Source organism: Prunus dulcis, chromosome 4, assembly GCF_902201215.1.
Source record: "Prunus dulcis chromosome 4, ALMONDv2, whole genome shotgun sequence".
Taxonomy (NCBI): domain Eukaryota; kingdom Viridiplantae; phylum Streptophyta; class Magnoliopsida; order Rosales; family Rosaceae; genus Prunus; species Prunus dulcis.
The window spans coordinates 1,431,592-1,452,330 of NC_047653.1; the positions used below are offsets into that span (position 1 = coordinate 1,431,592).

Here is a 20,739-nt window from a genome sequence, read left to right on the forward strand (position 1 = left end):
TCTTATTTGAGAAGCACCAGCACCACTCAGAACAAACACATCAATTGAGATCCATCTTAGTATCTCTCATTACAAGTTCTATTCGTTTGGAATTCATTTTTAAATATGGACCGGTGATACAAAGCATTCAAGATCAGAATGATGGATTTTCTTGCTTTTTTTTTTTTTTTTTCTGCTTTTCAAGACAAACACACGAGGCACAATATTACTACAGGATGGCCACCGATCCACAGTATCAACATGAGCATGACATAAAAGAATTAATATTGTATCAACTTAATCTATCTGGATCTTCCACATTTTGCCGATCCAACACTCCCACAATTAATTCTTATTATTATCCTGGATTTGAGAAAAGCATCTACATGGAAAGCAACTTAAAACAAAAAGTACTGCCCGTCACACACTCAAATAATAATAAGCTATCAACTCACTTAAAGACACAAAGCTTCTAGAGAAAAAAAAACACTTGGACCAACCAATATCAACATGCACTGTGCACAGTACTGGGAGTGAGTAGTAGAAACTGTAGCGTTCTAATGCCTATTTTGGAAACTAAATAATATATTTTAAATTTATGAATATTAATCATGTCTTTTATTCACATTATAATATGTGTATTATTACCCACTCTTGGTAATGTCAATGAGCTGTACATTCCTAATTAGTCTAAGTCAACTATTTGATTATGCAAGATTATAGGAACATAATTACTTTCCTAGAATAGTTTCCTAGGCTCTGTATATATAACCTTCCTATTTGTTATATATCAATATGAATGAAATATTATGTTTTACCCAATCTGATATGGTATCAGAGCTGTCGATTATGACTGTCTCTTGACCTAACCCTAGCAATCGCTTCCGCAACAGCAGCCGTCAACAAACCCAGCACCAGAAAATCACTCAACCGTTCCCTTGCCTTCTTTTTCCCAAAACCTCTATTTCTTATTGCAAACCAGCCTGTATTTCATCTCACAACCCAGCACCAGTTTGTCAAGCTAGTTGTCACGTCATTCAACAAATATTCAAATCTCACAAACCAACTCAAATCACCGTTTCTCTTTAGTTACCCAGAGTAACGTTTACATATTTCTTTTTGCCTCTTTTTTCTCTCATCACTTGTAAGCCAATATCATGGCCAACGATGATGGGTCAGCAAACACCAATCAATCCTTGGTGTCAGGAGGCTCCAAAACTACCACACAAATCGTCACTTTGCAGAGTGACACCTCCAACTTCTCCGCAGGAATCAAACTGGATGAGAATAATTATTCTCTATGGCATCAAATCATAGAGATGAAGATAGCTGGGCGAGAAAAACATGGCCACTTGACCGGGGATATTGCCCAACCTGCAGACACAGATCCCACATTTAATAAATGGCGTGCATCGGATTGCCAAGTCAAGAGTTGGTTGTTCGACTCCATGCAACCTAATCAGATTAAACGATTTATTTGTTATGACACAGCAAAGCAAGTCTGGGCTGCAATCAAGCAAACCTATTCAGATGGTGTTGATGAAGCCAAGATTTATGACCTTCACAGACGGTCATTCATAATGAAGCAAGCTGGTGCATCAGTTGCCAAATATTACAGTGAGCTCACTGAGATTTTTCAGGAGCTTGATCAATTAAGTCCAAGCACCATGGAGCATCCGAAAGACATTGAGACTAGACGCAAAGAGGTTGATCGTCTCCGAGTTTATATATTTCTTGCAGGTTTGGACAATAATTTCAATCAAATCCGAGGAGAGATTTTGCGGATTGAGCCAAAACCCAAACTGGAGGCCGCATATGCACATATTAAAAGAGAAAGTAACCGACAGGGAACCATGTCTGAAGTTGGTGTAACCTCCGAAGCCACGACCTTGGCTACTGCAAGGTCCAGACAATCTCGACCGAACACCTATAGTGTCGACCTTACTCGTAACCGGCCTCCAATGAAGTGTACCAAATGTGGTTTAGATAACCACACAATTAAGGGCTGTTATGAGATCATTGGTTATCCAGAAGGATGGGTCCACAAAGTGCGAAAAAAGGATTCTACCAGAGCCTCATTTGCATCCGCTCAGTCATCCGAGGAGACTGCATCAGAACCTCCATCAGGTACATCTGGCTCCAAGGCCTTGGCCACCTCAGGTACCTCTTGCACATCTTCACTTACTTGTAATAGATCATGGATTATTGACACTGGTGCTACTGATCACATGACATCTAGTTTTACTGGGTTGCACTCTACCAAACCATCAAGCCAAACACACATTACCAGTGCCAATGGAACCACCTCCCAAGTTATGGGAGAAGGGTCTTTATCTCTTACATCTTCATTAAGTCTTGATCATGTCTTAGTTGTCCCTTCAGTCGACTATGACTTGTTATCTGTTCCTCAAATCATTGATTCCCTTAATTGTACCGTGTGTTTTTGGCCATTGTATTGTCTATTTCAGGATCTTCTCACCAGGACCGTGATTGGATGTGGTACTAGGAGAGGAAAGTTGTATTATCTGGACTTGATAGAAGACAGCAGTACAAGATTGAGTCAGACACATCATGTGAAAGGAGATGAGTCTATCAGGATGAAGAAAATTTGGCTATGGCATAGACGATTAGGGCATGCTTCTTTTGGTTATCTGAAACTTTTATTTCCAGATTTGTTTTCCCAGTTTGCTGAATCAGACTTTCATTGTGAAACTTGCATTTTGGCCAAAAGCCATCGTATTTCTTACCCATTAAGATTAAATAAAAGTTCTTTGCCTTTCATGATTGTCCATTCTGATGTTTGGGGACCATCACGAGTTCCCACTATTAGCGGTTTTAAGTGGTTTATGACGTTTATTGATGATTGCACCCGGATGACCTGGGTTTTTCCCTTCAAGCAGAAAAGTGAAGTCACCGCCAAATTCAAGTTATTTTATCAATATGTTGCTACTCAGTTTGACAAGAAAATCACTACGCTTCGATCTGACAATGGAGGAGAGTACGTCAACCATGACCTACATACTTTTTTAAGTCAACATGGAATTGTTCATCAAACCACATGTGCCTATACACCACAACAGAATGGCGTTGCAGAACGTAAGAATCGTCATCTCTTGGAGGTTGTTCGTGCCTCTTTATTTGAGGCCCGTATGCCTCATCATTTTTGGGGGGAGGCTCTTTGTTCTGCTGCTTACCTCATTAATAGAACACCATCCAGCCCTCTTCAGTATCAAACTCCATTTCAGACATTGACCACTCTCCTCCCCATGCCATCCACACCAAATCTCGAACCACGTCTCTTTGGTTGTGTTGCTTATGTTCAGGTGTATCCACATCAGCGTGGCAAGCTTGATCCGTGTGCACTGCGTTGTGTCTTTGTGGGTTATGCTGCCACTCAGAAGGGCTATAAGTGTTTCCATCCTCCCACTCAGACTATGCATATTACCCCAGATGTGACTTTCCACGAGAGTGAGTTCTATTACTCAGGGGGAGTTTCTGAGCATCCTCTGCAGGGGGAGAGCTCTATCTTTGCAGAAGATACTCAGAGCATCCAAATTCAACAAACTGTTTTAGAGCAGTCAGTGTCCGAGCAACCAGCTACAGTAGTGCAACAAGATCAAGAGTTACTGGAAACTCCAGATGATAGTTTAGATAATTTCCCTCCTACTACAGTACCATCACCAATCATCCAATCAGGTCCTGAAGATTCCCCGCAGGTAACTGAGCATTTAAACTCCAACTTAAGCATTTTACATGAGTCGAGTCATACAGGAAACACAGGTTATCAGTTACCTATTCGTACCACTAGAGGGATTCCTAGACAACAGTATGACCCGGACCCAAAAACAAAAGTTAAATACCCTATTGCTAATCATGTGTCCCTACATAGGTTGTCTCCGTCATGTGCATCATTTGTATGTCAATTATCCACTGTATCTATTCCGAGTAATGTGCAGGAAGCTTTAAAAGATCCCAAGTGGACTCAAGCGATGAATGATGAAATGGAGGCTCTTCAGAAGAATTCCACTTGGAAGATGACTATCCTTCCCAAAGGGAAGAGAACAGTGGGTTGTAGATGGATATATATAGTAAAGTTCAAGGCAGATGGCACCATTGAACGATACAAAGCAAGATTGGTGGCGAAAGGTTATACTCAGACTTATGGGATTGACTATGGGGAGACATTTGCCCCTGTAGCCAAGATAAACACAATTCGAGTACTTCTTTCTCTGGCAGCAAACCTAAACTGGCCATTACACCAGTTTGATGTCAAAAATGCCTTCCTGCACGGCGACCTAGAAGAAGAAGTCTATATGGATTCCCCTCCAGGGTGCAAGATGGGGCCCAATACTAGCAACATGGTGTGTAAACTGAGAAAGTCTCTTTATGGCTTGAAGCAGTCACCCAGAGCATGGTTTGGAAAGTTCAGCAAATCAATGAAGGATTTTGGATACAAGCAAAGTAACTCAGATCATACTCTTTTCTTGAAACATAAGAAAGGTAAAGTCACTGCCCTTATTGTATATGTTGATGACATGGTAGTTACCGGGAATGACCCAGTAGAAAAGGCAACATTGCAGCACCACTTGGCAAGTGAGTTTGAAATGAAAGATCTTGGTGCTCTGAAGTATTTCCTAGGCATCGAAGTGGCTCGTTCAGAACAAGGAATATTTCTATCACAACGGAAATATATCCTTGACTAACGGAAATATATCCTTGACATTTTGACTGACACTGGAATGTTAGCCAGCAAACCAGCAGATACGCCAATGGAGTTGAATCATCAGCTTGGTGAATATCCAGATCAAGTACCCACCAACAAAGAAAGATATCAACGCCTTGTGGGTAAGTTAATCTATCTAGGACACACTAGACCTGATATAGCATATGCTGTAAGTGTGGTGAGTCAGTTCATGCATGCACCAAGTGAAGCCCACATGGATGCGGTAAACCGAATTTTGAGATACTTGAAGTCATCTCCTGGAAGAGGATTGATGTTCGGACGACATGGTCATCTAGATGTTGAGGGTCACACTGATGCAGACTGGGCGGGCTCTATTACTGACAGGCGATCTACATCTGGATACTTTACCTTTGTAGGAGGCAATCTAGTATCTTGGCGAAGTAAAAAACAGAAAGTAGTGTCAAGATCAAGTGCTGAAGCAGAATATCGAGGTATGGCACACGGAGTATGTGAGCTACTCTGGATAAGGAATTTGTTGGAGGAATTGGGGTTCAAACCCAAACATGCCATGCAACTGAATTGTGACAACAAAGCTGCAATAGATATTGCACATAATCCAGTGAACATGATAGAACCAAGCATGTTGAAGTTGACAGACATTTCATCAAGGAGAAGCTCGAGGCAAAGATCATTAAGGTATCATTTGTTAAATCCGAAGATCAACTTGCAGATGTCCTCACCAAAGCAGTCACAGGCAGGGTATTTCACAGCTCACTTAGCAAGTTGGGCATTGACGACATATATGCTCCAACTTGAGGGGGAGTGTCAATGAGCTGTACATTCCTAATTAGTCTAAGTCAACTATTTGATTATGCAAGATTATAGGAACATAATTACTTTCCTAGAATAGTTTCCTAGGCTCTGTATATATAACCTTCCTATTTGTTATATATCAATATGAATGAAATATTATGTTTTACCCAATCTGATAGGTAACCGAATGGTTAGGGCGAACTCATAGGTCATGAGTTCGATTCTCTGCAGAATCAAACCAAAATTTAAGTATGGGCCGTGACAGTGGGTTGTTGCGCTAGTCTCCCCCGGGTTACAAAGTCTTATCGAACTTTGTAATTTTCCATATAGTGGAAGAGTTCTAATCACTTTGAAATTTTTGGGAGCACAACCGAACTTGTATATACACATAAGTGACAACACAGACATCCTCAGATATTATACATATGATGCAATGTTGAATGTATGGACATGTGATGTGATAAATCAAACAACAAACACCCAAAAGGGGCATATATATTTGTATAAAAAAAAGAAAAGAACAAGAAGCTCTGTTGGAAAGCAAACTTTCCACGGTTCCTATATACTGCTCACATTATCTATGGTGCAGCTAGGCAGTTTTCTGCCAGTTAGGGAACACGTATCTGCTGCAAGCTACTAGTTATGTCTTGTGCTTGCAGCTTGCAGCTTACTTGTCTCAGAATGGAAAGACTCTACGTGTTTTGATTGAGAGATTAATTGATTGTCTATTTGGTATTCAGTAAATGTTCAATTGGAATTTAAGCCATGGTTACCAACTTACCATGCTGCTGCGAAAAAACTTACCTATCACACATTGTATCTCTTTATCAGCATCACACTCGTGTTGTATATTAGTTGTTTTTCTTTATTTCTCTCGTCGCATAATTAATTAATTAATTAACTTTGATCATATGATGATGAGAAAGATAAAGTGAATATAACATATTACATAGGAGTTTCTATCGAAATGGCAGTGACAGTTTGTAGGAATATAGGGAAAGATGGGACTGGTCCATTGCCCACTATAGTTTTCACCCCTTATGGTCGTGAGGTAAAGTTGCAAGCCCCTTTTTCTCGGTTTTTTCATTTCAAGATAAGTTCGAAGTTCCTTTTCAAAACAAAGGAGGAGCTCCTTGTAAAGTTAGAACATTAAAAAAACAAAAAATTCGCAACAACGATAGATTAACAGACTTCGGCTGCCTCCGCTTGTATCAAAACAAACTTAGGAGCACCGTTATATCATAAAGCCATGACAGTCTTACCAACCAAATAAACATCAATTCAATTAGAAAAAACACAAATATCTTTTGTTATTATTGTTTTCGGATGTTGTCGCTTCTGTCCACTTGCTCCCAAATGCCACCGAACACTTGCTCATTTTCCTTATTAAAAGACCACTACATAAGATGGCTTATCTCATAAACAGAAACAGAACCAGAACCAGAACCATCAAGGATTATTCAAAGCAAATGAAGAACCATAAACTTACATGGCTATGTCTTTCCCTTTCAATTCTCATCACCTTCTTCAGTCATTCTCATGCAAAACAAATTCAGCGCATCTCAGATTTCCACAGAATTGACCACTTCCTCAACAAAACCTATGAACGGTTGAGCCACCAAAGAGCACAGCACAACCATGAAACCCAACTAAAATTTTCAGCCCCCATTGTGTTTGCAGGAATCTTCTGCTTCCTAGCTGCCTCTATATCCAGTGCTGGTGGAATTGGTGGTGGTGGGCTGTTCATACCTATATTGACCTTGGTGGCAGGTCTAGACCTCAGAACAGCCTCCAGTCTGTCAGCTTTCATGGTCACAGGAGGCTCAGTTGCAAATGTCGTCTACAACTTGTGCAAAGGAAGTGCCAAGTTTGGTGGCAAAAATGTGATTGATTATGACATAGCACTTCTGTCAGAGCCGTGTATGTTGCTGGGAGTAAGTGTTGGAGTGATTTGCAACCTTGTTTTTCCAGAGTGGCTGATCACCATACTCTTTGCTCTGTTTCTTGCTTGGTCTACCTCAATGAGCTGCAAAAATGGTTTGGTGTACTGGAAAATGGAGTCAGAGGAGCTGATGAGAAATGATTGTGAGAATTTGGGAAATGGGTTGAATGATGAAACAGAAGGGGTCAAGGCTATTGCAGAACCCCTCTTGGGAACAAAAGGAAAGTGCATACTAAGACTTCCATGGACAAAAATGGGGGTCTTAGTTCTGGTATGGTGTTCTTTCTGCATCATCTACCTTTTTCGTGGCAACCGGTATGGACAGGTTAGGCTGCTCCTTATTCAGTTTTCCTCCAGTATGATATAGAAACATCAAATGATGTTTAAGACTCACTTTTCATCAATGAAAAATCTATGAATGCTATGCATTCTGTTTTGTCAAATGATAGTCCTGGAAACATCCGCCTAGAGACCATATTTAAATCTGGAAATCTAGCTATAATTGAAAAATAAATCAAATTTTAAGCATCAGCACAAGTGGAAAGAGTCGATTTCAGTAGGGCACAGCTTCAAAGCACATATATTCGAAAGTGTATTTTTGTGAATGTGACTCTTCGATCCTTGCAGGGTATCACACCAATAGAGCCTTGTGGAATAGGTTATTGGGTTCTCTCATCAGTCCAAATCCCTCTTGCCATAATCTATACAGCCTGGATCCTATGCAGAAAAGAGAACCTTCAACATCATACTTTAAACCAAAAGGTATTTAAAATTTGTTAGTCTTTTCGACAAGGATTTCAATAAAACTAAACCGTTTCTTTTACTCTTGGTGCAGAATATTGAGGACCTGCCAAAGGTTAGACCATCAAAACTAATTTTCCCACTAATGGCACTATTAGCAGGGATTTTGGGGGGTGTCTTTGGGATTGGGGGTGGAATGCTTATAAGCCCTCTTCTTGTACAAGTTGGGATAGCACCTGAGGTAAAATTATGGTCTCATCCATCACAATTCTATCTTCAAAACTGTTTAGACAACTTCTCACCAATTCACATTTTGTGCAGGTAACAGCGGCAACTTGTTCTTTCATGGTGTTCTTCTCGTCTTCCATGTCGGCGTTTCAGTACTTGTTGTTGGGCATGGAGCATGCAGATACTGCACTCGTCTTTGCCATCATGTGTTTTGTTGCATCACTTCTTGGACTTGTAGTTCTGCAGAGAGCAATTAAAGTGTATGGAAGGGCTTCTCTCATTGTATTCTCAGTCAGTACAGTGATGGCTTTGAGTACTGTTCTGATGACAAGCTTTGGGGCTCTTGATGTGTGGAGAGACTATGTATCTGGAAAATACATGGGATTCAAACTACCATGTTAATAATAACAATAATCCCAAACAAACAAAAAAATTATGTCAAAACAAATTTCGTAGTTGCTACTTTACCTAGTTAGTTTTCTTATCAAAACTAAAAAGATTGGGCTTGAAAAATCTTGCACTGTTAAGCAAACTACTCAGTTAAGTCATCCTAGTGTCCTATTGCTTCTCCACTTCAGAACTTTCTTAACGACGTGTCGTACAAATTTACTAGCATCTTCATCATCAAGAATCATAGTCAAAGTTTAGCTCAGTTTTCATGGGCAACGAGTAGCATAATGTATGCTTCACAGTTTTGTAAGTTAGAACACAGACACCTTTGGACCAGAACAGTTGAGAGGTCAAAATTGGAAAATTTTATGAAGGAAACTTGTTCATGAGAACTACAAGTTACAACTTATCCAAAGCAGTCAATGAAAATATCCAGTCTTTCATCCAGTAAATTCAATCTTATGTGAAAGATTTTAAAACTAGAACACAAAAATCAACAACGAGAAACAACAGCTAAAAAGGCTATCATTAAGCACAAGGCAGACAAATAAAAGCCTGGCACTCATGCAACAGGGGGGCGGAGAACATGGTCTTGTGAGGTATCAACTGCAGCCGGTGGCATGAACTGCCACATGGAAACTCCAGGATATCCTACGAAGGGCATCAGTTTGCCACCAACAACTTGGCCTGGGGCAGAAAATGGACCTGGAATTGCAGCAGGGTGAGGCAAGAACCCTGGCTGAGTATTCAAGGCTTTAATTTGCCGCTCAATGTTCTCTTTCTCTGTTTTGAGCCTCTGCTTCTCATCACGAAGTTCATTCTTCTCAGCCTGTACAAAATGTATACAAGTAAATGAATAAAAGCATCCTATCAAAGAACCAACAAGAATTTGGACGTCTACTCAAGCAACTTCAGCAAGCAAATCTCCTTACATGAACTGCATCCTAATACGGCTTATAACACATAAAAGAAAAACTACAGAACAAACGCAGGCACACCTTTAGTTCATTTATCTTCTCCTGCAGATCTCCATTTGAATCCTTCAGTTGCTGGGCTTCTCCGCGTAACTGATTCACCACTCGGACAGCATCACCCAATATAGCAGCCTTGTCAGTTTTGGGTGGCCTTCCAGGTTCAAGCATAGAACTCAATTCCAGGAACCTAAAAGTTATGCAACAAGTCAAGATGAGAGAGAGAGAGAGAGAGAGAGAGAGAGAGAGAGTATCATTGAGTATTAGGGAACTAGAGCATGCCTGTCGTTCAGTCTATCCCTCCGCATTTTCTCTCTGCATGCTTTAGAACCAGTCACATTGCATGATCCAGACCTCACCCTATAATGGAAACAATAAACACAAATGAATCATGCTGAAACAGAAGGAGAAAATATAGCATAAGTATTGAGGATCTGACCAAATTCACAATAAATAAAAAATCCATCCATGCTAAAGCATTAATTCAATAAACAAATTCAAAAACCTGGAAACAGCAAACGGGTAGTAATACACCATTTCCTGTTTAACAAGTCAAGAAGAATAAGACTCAATAGATATACCGTTTTCGAAACCCACTTTCCTTGATACTGTCTGAATTTCCAAATGAGTCATCAAAGTCCACGCTGAGAAAATAGCAGAAAACAAATGAGTTTGTCGTTAGAACAAAGAAAAGTTGATCTTCGTCAACATAGTATAGCCAGGTTGTTAATTAAGCAGAATGGGAAAAAAATGAAAAAATGATAATTTAGTGCTCAGAGAAAGAGAAAAATGCAGATAAGTTTTAGTAAGTTCCCTTATACCAGCAGCATCTTGCTTGCACTCCAAAATACTCTTTTTACCAAATATCCTCATAACCCATTAAAGATTAACATAACAGACTGCTTAAAACACACATATGTAAACAAAAATGCCATACTTGAATTTGCGCAAACAAAAAAATGAACTCAATGAACTGCAGGAGGACATCATAAACCCTGCAAAAATGGCATCCTCATAGCCACAGACTCAATGAAGGTGATGATAAAACCAATTACGAATAATTAGCCAACCTTGAAAATCCTCAAGGATTTAAACTTAATATAATCACTTTTTAAAGTAAATTCAGCTAAAATGGACATAGCATATGCTCAAGTCTATAACCAAAGCGGCCAGCATTTTAATGAACTTAGCGACATCGTGTTAAATTAGAGAACAGCCACAGATCCACTTTTTATCATTTTGATACAATTAAGCTGCTAATAACAACTTTATATTCACAATACTCTCTGAGCATGTACCCTGCACATGCAATGCTTGCTTAGCCGACTTGCAGTTCATGATTATCATAAAGCATCCAACTTTTTACTGTATTTCATATAGGCTAGAAAATAATTATACTTCAGGCCAGCAATATTATTATATTACCTCATTCGTCAAAGAAAAACCTCCAGAATTAATAAATAACGAAAACAAATTTGAAATTGAGACTTCGAATAAAGTACTAATAAAAACAACATTTACCCTCCAAAAAAACAGACACCCAATTCACATTCAACAGCAAGGAAAACCCAATTGCAGCAAAATGATTAACTTGGTTGAAGAAAGTAAATGGATTGCGGTACCTGGGAGCGGCCGCAGCGACAAATGAATGAGACGGCCAAGTGAAACCGGGCAGGTCAAGGGGCGGTAGGTCACCGCCAGGTACAGGAATATCTTCTAAAACTCCATAATCGAAGACCCAGTTGTGATTTTGCGGCGGCGAACCCATGTTTTATCGGTCGCCGGAAATTCTGAATTTCCGGCGGTGACCCTTTGCAGGGACAGAGCCCGCCGTTGTGGGTTGGAGCTTGGGAATCGTGATGGAAATTTTAAACAATTATTATTGTTATGAAAAACTATTTTGAGCCAATTTTGGTTGAAGGGTTTCGGTGGTTCGGATTATTATTGCGCATATGGAAGTGAAAGAAAAGGTAAGATATTGTGATTTATGGAAAGCGTACAAAAGGAAGGCGCTGGCGGGTCTCCAAATTCTCGCCACACTGCACACGCAGCCACCACAAAACGTGCCATTATAAAAGTCTCCTTTTCAATTTTCGCCACTTTTATTTTCCTACTTTATTTCTCAGGTCACTTGTTCTTTGGATATGGCCTTAGAATTCAAGAACCTCGGGCTTTAGCTTTTGTCAACGGTCAAGTGTAATGAGAAATGTTCTTTACTTGCAGATCAAAGGTGTCATGTTGGAACAAGAATTCTGTAGTGAAGGTCTTATATGTAGATTTTAGGTAAGGCCATATTTCTTAGCCATTCGATAAAATTGGTTAACCTAATCCAATAGTTAAGAACCAAGACTTCATTTAAGGGCCATATATAAGTTCCTCACTATAGAATGTCGAACAAGAATTCTACACTAAGGGCTTTTATATGTATGTGTGAAAAATATCTCCCCCCTCTATTTAAGACTATAACTTTTATTTATAAAATAAATAAAAAAAACTTGGGCTTTTACACAAACAGAGAACCTCTCTATATTTTCATTACAAGGCCCGATGAACCCAACAGTGGAAAAGAGAATCAAAATTATCAACAATTTGGGCCAACGCATGAAAGCCACTGGTGAGAAGATATCTTTTTGGGGAAGAACTTTTATTAAAAATCACAAGCAAATGTGCACCATGTAAGATGACATATGAGAACAGAAAGAATTACAAGCAGAAAATGTTACATTTACAAAGTTCAACATCCATACAGCAAACCAAAGAAGAACTTATCATCCATATCTGTGCTATAACCCATCACAACCACTTATTTCACATGTTCAAACTTGAAGCTGTGTGATATCACACACTGCTGCTACGCAACAGAAACACGTATGGACTGAACAAAACCCTCGATCCATTTCCTTATCTCTTCAGGATTGGCACCCACAAGCTTGTCAACCAGTGCACCTTCCCTCATCAGCAAAAAAGTTGGCATAGCCTTTATCTCCAGTCGAGTCGCTACCTCCTAAGAAAACAAATAAAAGGAGAGATTTTTATATCCATCTCACCATCATAAACAGCATCAAACCTTCCAAGAGTTTTTAGTCCCTATCTTTAATTGTCAAATGATTATGAATACCAGACAGCAAAGTCTTATGAAAAGCAATATCCAAAAAAGCATAAGCAAAGAAGATAAAACAATATCAGATGACTATGTTACCTAGCAGCTCAGTCTTGAGCAAGGCTCAAGTACCAGAAAAAGATAGGTATATATATATGCTGATATAGTCAAAAACAATTTCATAATTGACAATTGGTCAGTGGAAGATAGTCAATTTCAAACACAAAGAAGATTCTAGGATATATATACCAAAATTAGACATACTTTTGTGTCAAGGAATTAGGCTAAGTTAATTACCTTAACCTCATCCACATCAACCGCGAGAAACAGAACATCCGAATAGCTTGAAGCCAATTCCTCAAAGAATGGGTTCATAGCCACCGAAGGCATGCACCATGAAGCAGTAAAGTGTGCAACAATCTACGACATATCCAATTCCAACCCAAGTAGACCCAAAAAAAACCCGGCAAACAAACGCACAAATTAAACCAAAAACTAAAAATTCAACAACAAAGTCATAAGAACACGGAACTGTGTTCAATTGAGATGTCTGAGGAGACTTACAGGGCAGCCTTGGTTGGTGGCTTGGGTTACATACAAGTCCCAAGTCTCCACAGAATCAACCTTCATGACTCTGGACTTTATGGGCTGCGCTTCCTGTACTTGACTATCCATCTCTGTCTTCCTTCCTCTGTTTCTTCTGGCGTTTTAGTATTTGAGTGTATTGACAACCTATAGCCCTGTCTACGACTCTATAATCTAGATGCTGCTAGATGAGATGAGATTAGGAAGATATTTGACCAAAACCAACAAGAAAAAAACAAGAATATATATTTAGGATAGGTATGAATGTTAGAGTTGGGCCCACTTCCGTTTTATAATCCGGACTACGTTTTCCCTTTACCATTTTTTGATGTCCTGTTTTTGCAAGTGAGACAGCCTGTTTTTGCAATTGCGACAAAAACGTCCCCTGATTTTTCTAATGTCTTGTTTCGTTACTTGGGTGTCTATATCCTTCCACTGAAATAAAATAGCACCAGATTATTTGGCTTCAAATAACGATAAAGTCAAAAGTTTAACAATCCCTGCATTCGTCAAGGGATGAACATTTTCCATATAGCACAAAATATTTATTGTCATAACTCATAAGCATACAACCAAACACAAAAAAAAAAACAAAACAAAAAAACAAAAAAACAAAAAAAAAAAGATAAGGGATCTCAGAGAGAAGTACAAATTAGTAAGTAGGCCTCAAGCAGAAGATCTGCAAACAAATTGATAGAGAGCCAATCTGACTCCATTATACACAACACAACCTTTTTTTTCCCGTTACAAACAACAACGTGCTTCTGCTACGAACAAATGCAGTCACACACTAAAACAAAGACACAAACAATCTCAGCCATAACTTAAGCGAGAATCTGAAGGCGGCCGCGTGGTTGTTGTCTGCCTCCGAGGGATCCCAATTTCGCAGGCATTCACTCTCGCAGCAAATCGAAGAGAGCAAAGAGATTCGCCGACTGAAGAAGCATCTGGGGAGATGTTGACGACCATCAACGTCTTCGAATCCCCTCCCAAACATGGCTGTTTATACCATGAAGAACGAAAGCAAAGATGGTATTTTAGGTCCTGCTTAGAAATATCACAACTTTCATGCAGCAAACTAACACATAAATTACTATACCTGAAGAAGATAGGTGAGCTTTGAGTTCCTAAAAGGAACATGGTCTTCCTTTTTCGCCAAAGAAAATATGACATCACTCAAAGATGACAAGCTTTTGTTAATGGCCTGATTGTTATTCACAAACGTGTTAGCTAACCCATTCAAATATGTCTCACATATAGTTACATCTATCAGGGAGAAGATTGGGAATTTCCAAGAAGAAAGACCTGAGTTTCCTTCAAACGTTCCCCGGTTGCGCCACTCCTTGATAGTCTCTCACTTCCAGCAAGATCAATAAGGTTTAAGACCCCCTGAACTTGTTGTTCGGTGTTCTAGTAAGGCAAGAAAGCATATCAGCAGATACACATAGAACGAGCAAACCAGAATGAAAGATTTCTTAGAGCGCAATCATCACAGCAGCCACAAGGAATACAAACCTCATTCATGCCCGATATACGCAATGTAAACACGAAATGGCTTCTTGAAGATTGCTCATTCATCTGAGTCTTGCCCACAGACCTAACACATCATATATAATAGCAGCAAAAACTCAATGAACTTCTTAGCAGGCAATATTAAAAGTTTGATAGCAATATGCTATCTTCAGTGAAAAGGACACGCAACACATAGTTATGAAACCTCACAAGACCAATTCAGAAAAGTTTGAAGTATACCTGCTATTTCCAGCTTGTTGTAGAAGAGATGAAATTTCCTTTATACTGCAAACATCAACAATCGTAAGGTCAGAAACATGCGTGTTTCCATTTGCATCGTGCTTTATCGTATACTGCTTTCCACAGACACCATTTTCTGTCCTCGACAAGTCTGCACCACTTGATCGACTTGTGCATAATAAATCGCGAATGTTCTCGTTGTATATCTCAAGCATTGAGGCCTGCATATGTTTAGAAGGAAACGTTATAATTTGCAAATGTAGACTAATGAAAAACAAGTTATAGTACCTGCATTCTGTATTTCCATCCCTGGGCTTGAAGAGATTGGCTCGCTTGAAATATCTGCTCTAATGAACGAGGTATTAATCCTTTTTGCTCTGGAGCATCTGGCCTACCCATCATGGTATAGGTCTTGCCAGAACCTGTTTGACCGTACGCAAATATGCAGACCTACAAAAAGACAGCCAATACTCGTTTTAGTGCATGCCTCTGCATGTATAAAATGTGAAAAGAATTCACCAAAGAGGGTATAAGCAGTACCATAATGGTCTTAAAATTCCAAAGACATAATCCAATAATGCATTTAAATTTTTTGGTTCTTTAAAAAAATTAGTACATAACATATCCTAATGCACCTGTAATTTCTTTAAAAGGAGATAAAACAATATATAGACGCAGTGCGTACCTTATAGCCATCAAGTGCACTCTGCACAAGCTGCGATATTTCAACAAAAACATCTTGTTGTGAAGTCTCATGATGAAACACCTTATCAAATGTAAAAGGATATTTTTGCCCTGCAAATAGTTAAAGTATAATTAGATAAAAAAAACAACTAAGTAACAAAAGTGAAACTTCTAGAAGATTTTTAACAGCATTTGATTGAATACATAAAAGCACACGTATCCATACCACTTTGTACCAAGTCAATGCCTCTGCCAAGAGTTTCAGTTGATGTAGGATAAGAAATTACTGGGGCTTCTGTTGTATTGCCATCATCAGGTAGCAATGGTCGCACCCGGCAGAACACCCTAATATTACCTTTTAATTCCTATTATAGAAGAAGATTAGTACCCTTGAAACAGAGTAAGCATAAAAGGAATATATATATATATATATAAGGAAAAAAAAACTACCAGAATAGTATTGTGCAGCTTCTTCCTTAAATTCTCTCCTTCCAGAATTTGAAGCTCTGCTTCGGCCAGTCGATCTTGTAGCTCCCGCACAATTCTCTTATTCTCTTCAAATTCTGTCCTTGTTTCTGAAGCAGATAGATCGGCCATCTAGAAGAAAGTAAATAATAGATGTTATGAACTTATGAGTAGACAGATATAGCAACATTTTAAAAACACCTACAGCATTAATATTACCTTAAGTTTCTCATTTGCGGCTTCTAACTCGTGCTTCAATGTATCAATCTGCATCCTTTGAGATGAACATCTCTCCTGAAAAAACATGCCTGCAATATTGGAAACCTGACACAGCGAGAAATCATGAGAATAGTATCTGATACGAACCTCCACGGCTTTTGATTTTCTTGTCAAGGTATCTAATTCTGCACATGACTTCCCAGTGTATTCCTTATACTTCACCACCTCATCCTTCAAATCTTGAATCTCTCGTACATGGCGAACACGGTCATCTCTAACTTGTTGCAGTTCCCCTCGAAGGCATTTGAGCTCATTTACTAATGATTCCTTTTGCTTCAGTGCATCATCAAGTGAAGCCTACATGCAAATGATGTGTGTTACTCAGTAAAGGCATGTGCTATAGTATGGGATTGCAATTGAATAAAATGGGTCATATCCCAAGCAAACTGTCTCTAACTTGACCAACAATTTCAATATACAATGCTCATTACCACAATGAGTTTGAATTAGGCAGATACTAGCTTTCAATAAACAAAAAAAGTCACTAACTTTCAAGAATTGGGAAACCAGTCAAATTCTTCAGATGAAACAAAGAAGTAAATATGCTCCGCAAACGAATGCTGCAGAGATACTTACTTTAAGTGAAGTCAACTGATCTTGCAATGCCTTATTGTGTCCCCTAGAATTGCTTAAGGTCTCCACAACAGTTCTTTTCTCATCTTCAACTCGTTTGAGAGACTCAGTGGTTGTTTCAAGATCAGATTGGAGTTTGCTATTGTACTGCTGTAGACTCTTGTTGTACTCTTGTGCTCGATTATACAAGTCCTCAGATGAAGCAACCTGCAGAGCTTAACAACTTTAGACATATGCATAATAAAGATTTTGAACAACCGGAGGGGAATTAGTAACAAAATCATATGCTTATATTACTCTTTGCTCAGCAACTAATTTCTCCTCCCGGACTTTTTCAAGCTCCACTGAGAGAGAATCTTGCAACTTCTCGGCAGCATGCCTTGCTTCCTTTTCTCTTCTGTGACTAGTAATTGCATCCTGCATGCCAAACAAAAGAATTAAAAATATAAAATACGAATAGAAGGATAAAAACTTGAAGAAATACGCAGGACATATAATTATATCACAAAATTAGTGCACAATGCCATGATTGGAAAACTTACCAGCTTCTCTGATTCTTCCTTTGCAACTTTCTTTTCTAAAGTAGCTATGTCTTCCCTCAGCTTTGAACTTACGGCATTGAGCTCATCTACCTTGTTCTTCATCTCCACCTCTTAAGAATAAAAATCAACACATATTTTACAAATCTGTTCCTTTTTACAATTGCCTTAATTTTTTATCAATCACATTAGAAGCCACATGGTTTCTCATGTGAACATAATATTATCTACAAAGCCAGATAGTTTCACGGATAAAAATACAAAATTACCAGTATCCGTGCACTTTTGTTCAGCAGAACTCAATGCATTCCGAAGCTTTTCTTCCTCAAGAAGATGGCCTTCCTCAGCCTGCTGGAACCATTTGATGCAAAGCTTAAGCCTCTTTGTATAATCAGCTAACTGGTCCGCTTTCCCCTGGCACATAACCAAATAGAAAACGTTATAGAAAAAGCAATTCATAGTTCAAAATAAGTAGGAACCTATTTAAAATATACCAGCCAACAGTTGGGTAAGAAATAGACCTTATGATCAAACTTCTTCACTTTTAGCTTCTCATTCAACAATGCCTCAATTTCTTCCTTCGTGAACTCAACACTGGCACATTCAGAACCCTCTGTGCTGCCTATGTCACTGGTAGGTGCTGCCTCTTGTCTAACAGAAAGTGGCGGTCGTGGGCGGCCCATGCTACCTTGTGCGTCTGTTTTTCTTGTTTCAATCCTCCTGCGCTTGTCTACGGGAACTTCATCAGCACTACTCTTTTTCTACACAAACAAAAAACCAAAATTAACCTCTTTTTTCAAGGCTATTGTACATAAAGATGCCAGTCATTGTGTCACCGAAATGAACTAAATAACCATAAAAAGGTGTTTGACCCATAAAATTCACCATTTGGAACATTGCAGCATACAATTCTAATCGAAGGGATCAATAAGATCATAAAAAGAATTAAGTAAACAAAACCCCAATTTCATTTCTTTCTTTTTCCATTGCTTCAGCGCCCAAACAACAAAATCGTCAGCCACCCAAGTAAGCAAACAAAATCTAAGATAGAGAACTTTATTTCTTTCATTTTCTTAAAAACCGAACATACCCCAGAAGGAAAAGATCATTGGTATGAAATAAACAGGTAAATTAGAGCTTACAGTAAAAGGACTCCGAGGAGCCCTATTCTGGTTGCGAGAAGCCATTAATCAGGTCCCGTTCTCAGCCGTCGATATGATAGAGCCGACGGTCGGAGATAGCAGTGTGACGTTCAGACCTTGGATTGTTCAGACTGGATTTTGAGTGAAATCGATTTGGGACTTGGGGGGAAGTTAGGGCTCGAGAGTTCAAAAAAGTGTGTCTGAGAGAAAGGGGAGAGAGAGAGCGACTGAAAATTTTGAAATTGGATCTGGCGGTACAAACTAACACGCTCTTCAACAAAGACGTTAGTCTTTATTTGGGCCGAACCGGGTTTTTGTGGACTACCACCAGCCAAGTCCAAGGGCCCAAGTTAATTAATTTATTATGGTTTTTGCTCTTTTGAATCTCACCACTTACCCACACTTTTCTTACACCTTAGATGATTTTTTTTCCATAAAAGACCTAATTAGTAATTACTCAATTTCTCTTACACACAAAAAAAAAAAAAAATATTTCTCTTACACAATCATGTCTAAACCAACCCTACTTTGTTATCTATTTTAGACCCAACAATGGCCATGAAATCGTAAACACTACCATATTATGAATTTATAAAGTAGAAAAATAGCAAAGGAAGACTATCACAAAAGGCAAACAAGATGAAATTCAATCATTTCTCAAATAATAGAAAGTATCCAGTACCTATTTTTCACCTCTTGTGCGTTGTAATTCAAGATTGTTGAGGATGCTCTTGCATAAAAGAGAAATAGTCAAATTTGAAGGCTAATCACGAGAAGAACTAGATTTCAAGGTTGCAAATAAATAGCGTTATTTGAAAATCAACGTGAGGTTGAGCGTTTTTATTAATTGTTTTTTCCTTTTATATTTTTATGACAGGAGGAGGGATTCATAATTCAAACTTATAACCTAAATTTATGTCAATATAAATTCATTGAATGAGTTTTGAAATTTCATTTTGGTTTGACTACACTTTTAATTTGATTACAAGTCACTAGGCCAAATCAGGAATATCGCATATTTGCTGTACATGATTTGAAATTTCGACAAATAAATTTTGAACTTCAAATACTTTGTAAAAATTGCTTGTGAGTTTGTGGTTTCTGTGAAAATGGATTTTGATTCTTCCAAATATGTCGATCAGTTGGAAATGACTCATTATGCTATTATTTGGCTGGAGGAGATGTCTTTCTGATTCATTGATCCAAGGTCTCTTTGATTCTTCTTAATAAAATTCCATATGTGCAAAAAACAAAAACAAAAACAAAAACAAACAAAACAAACAAAAAAACCTTTTGTGGGATAGTATTAACATCATTGTCATAATCTCATGTAATAGCCTTAGTCTTAGATTTTAAAATTTGTATATTAAAGTTTGAATTGATATTATTTATTTATCTTGAATGATAAATTTTTATTTAACTTGTGTTAATTTTTAGTTATTGAGTCAAACACATAAGTAAAATAAAAATAAAAATTTGTGATACAATTTGAAGGGGCCTAATTCTTTACATTCATTTTGGGCTCTCGAAAACTCAAGGCTGGTCCTAATTGCGATCAGTCTAAGAAACTACATATTACGGTCGGATTTTGTGACATGTCGATTCATTGCTATAAAACTTTGATCGGTTTTTTACAGTATTGTGATACAAAAATGCCAGCCCTACTTACTAGCACAACCCACACTTTTCTTACACATTAGATGAATTGTTTTTTTCCTCAAAAAAGACCTAATTAGTCATTGCTCAATTTGGCCATGAAATCGTAAAAACTACCTGATTATGAATTTATAAAGTAGAAAAATAGTAAAGGAAGACTGTCACAAAAGGCGAACAAGATGAGATTCAATAATTTCTCAAATAATAGAAAGTATC

General features: G+C 38.4%; 4 protein-coding genes across 5 annotated transcripts; 1 reads left to right on the plus strand and 3 right to left on the minus strand.

Moving 5' to 3' along the window:
- Nucleotides 1-6,899: 6,899 nt before the first annotated feature.
- LOC117624765 (sulfite exporter TauE/SafE family protein 5-like) lies at nt 6,900-8,935 on the plus strand. Of its 2 annotated transcripts, none has more exons than XM_034356204.1 (4): nt 6,900-7,743; nt 8,046-8,180; nt 8,254-8,400; nt 8,481-8,935. In XM_034356204.1, exons 1-4 carry the CDS (start codon nt 6,946-6,948, stop codon nt 8,787-8,789), a joined length of 1,389 nt encoding a protein of 462 aa, XP_034212095.1. In that variant the 5' UTR covers nt 6,900-6,945; the 3' UTR covers nt 8,790-8,935. The 2 variants fall into 2 exon arrangements, with proteins under 2 accessions (XP_034212095.1, XP_034212096.1); XM_034356205.1 differs by having other exon boundaries at nt 6,913-7,743; nt 8,212-8,400.
- Nucleotides 8,936-9,119: 184 nt separating this feature from the next.
- On the minus strand, nt 9,120-11,841 carry LOC117624766 (transcription factor ILR3-like). Its single transcript, XM_034356206.1, has 5 exons — nt 11,371-11,841; nt 10,330-10,392; nt 10,031-10,108; nt 9,776-9,938; nt 9,120-9,606 (listed from the first exon to the last, which is right to left on the minus strand). The coding sequence occupies exons 1-5, from the start codon at nt 11,514-11,516 to the stop codon at nt 9,340-9,342; spliced, it is 717 nt and encodes a 238-aa protein (XP_034212097.1). The 5' UTR covers nt 11,517-11,841; the 3' UTR covers nt 9,120-9,339.
- Nucleotides 11,842-12,350: 509 nt separating this feature from the next.
- Nucleotides 12,351-13,644, minus strand: LOC117624421 (thioredoxin-like protein CXXS1). Its single transcript, XM_034355653.1, has 3 exons — nt 13,413-13,644; nt 13,146-13,268; nt 12,351-12,752 (listed from the first exon to the last, which is right to left on the minus strand). The coding sequence occupies exons 1-3, from the start codon at nt 13,521-13,523 to the stop codon at nt 12,600-12,602; spliced, it is 387 nt and encodes a 128-aa protein (XP_034211544.1). The 5' UTR covers nt 13,524-13,644; the 3' UTR covers nt 12,351-12,599.
- Nucleotides 13,645-14,068: 424 nt separating this feature from the next.
- Nucleotides 14,069-19,113, minus strand: LOC117624420 (kinesin-like protein KIN-14C). Its single transcript, XM_034355652.1, has 17 exons — nt 18,868-19,113; nt 18,247-18,486; nt 17,995-18,139; nt 17,729-17,838; nt 17,484-17,603; nt 17,190-17,393; nt 16,701-16,910; nt 16,554-16,628; nt 16,320-16,466; nt 16,096-16,234; nt 15,871-15,980; nt 15,474-15,635; nt 15,186-15,406; nt 14,949-15,030; nt 14,739-14,843; nt 14,533-14,637; nt 14,069-14,432 (listed from the first exon to the last, which is right to left on the minus strand). Exons 1-17 carry the CDS (start codon nt 18,910-18,912, stop codon nt 14,247-14,249), a joined length of 2,406 nt encoding a protein of 801 aa, XP_034211543.1. The 5' UTR covers nt 18,913-19,113; the 3' UTR covers nt 14,069-14,246.
- Between the last annotated feature and the right edge of the window lie 1,626 nt (nt 19,114-20,739).

Excerpts from the sequence above, each read along its gene's own strand:
- LOC117624765 (XM_034356205.1), top strand. The coding sequence starts at position 6,946 with ATGAAGAACCATAAACTTACATGGCTATGTCTTTCCCTTTCAATTCTC. Across the intron at positions 7,744-8,045 it reads GTGGCAACCGGTATGGACAG|GGTATCACACCAATAGAGCC; the intron begins GTTAGGCTGCTC and ends CGATCCTTGCAG. Across the intron at positions 8,181-8,211 it reads ATCATACTTTAAACCAAAAG|GATTTCAATAAAACTAAACC; the intron begins GTATTTAAAATT and ends CTTTTCGACAAG.
- LOC117624766 (XM_034356206.1), bottom strand. The coding sequence starts at position 11,516 with ATGGGTTCGCCGCCGCAAAATCACAACTGGGTCTTCGATTATGGAGTT. Across the intron at positions 10,109-10,329 it reads GAAAGTGGGTTTCGAAAACG|GGTGAGGTCTGGATCATGCA; the intron begins GTATATCTATTG and ends TTTCCATTATAG. Across the intron at positions 9,607-9,775 it reads AGAAGATAAATGAACTAAAG|GCTGAGAAGAATGAACTTCG; the intron begins GTGTGCCTGCGT and ends CATTTTGTACAG.
- LOC117624421 (XM_034355653.1), bottom strand. The coding sequence starts at position 13,523 with ATGGATAGTCAAGTACAGGAAGCGCAGCCCATAAAGTCCAGAGTCATG. Across the intron at positions 13,269-13,412 it reads CCACCAACCAAGGCTGCCCT|ATTGTTGCACACTTTACTGC; the intron begins GTAAGTCTCCTC and ends GATATGTCGTAG. Across the intron at positions 12,753-13,145 it reads TTGATGTGGATGAGGTTAAG|GAGGTAGCGACTCGACTGGA; the intron begins GTAATTAACTTA and ends TTGTTTTCTTAG.
- LOC117624420 (XM_034355652.1), bottom strand. The coding sequence starts at position 18,912 with ATGGCTTCTCGCAACCAGAATAGGGCTCCTCGGAGTCCTTTTACT. Across the intron at positions 18,140-18,246 it reads TGAAGAAGTTTGATCATAAG|GGGAAAGCGGACCAGTTAGC; the intron begins GTCTATTTCTTA and ends GTTATGTGCCAG. Across the intron at positions 16,911-17,189 it reads ATCAGTTGACTTCACTTAAA|GCTTCACTTGATGATGCACT; the intron begins GTAAGTATCTCT and ends ATTTGCATGTAG.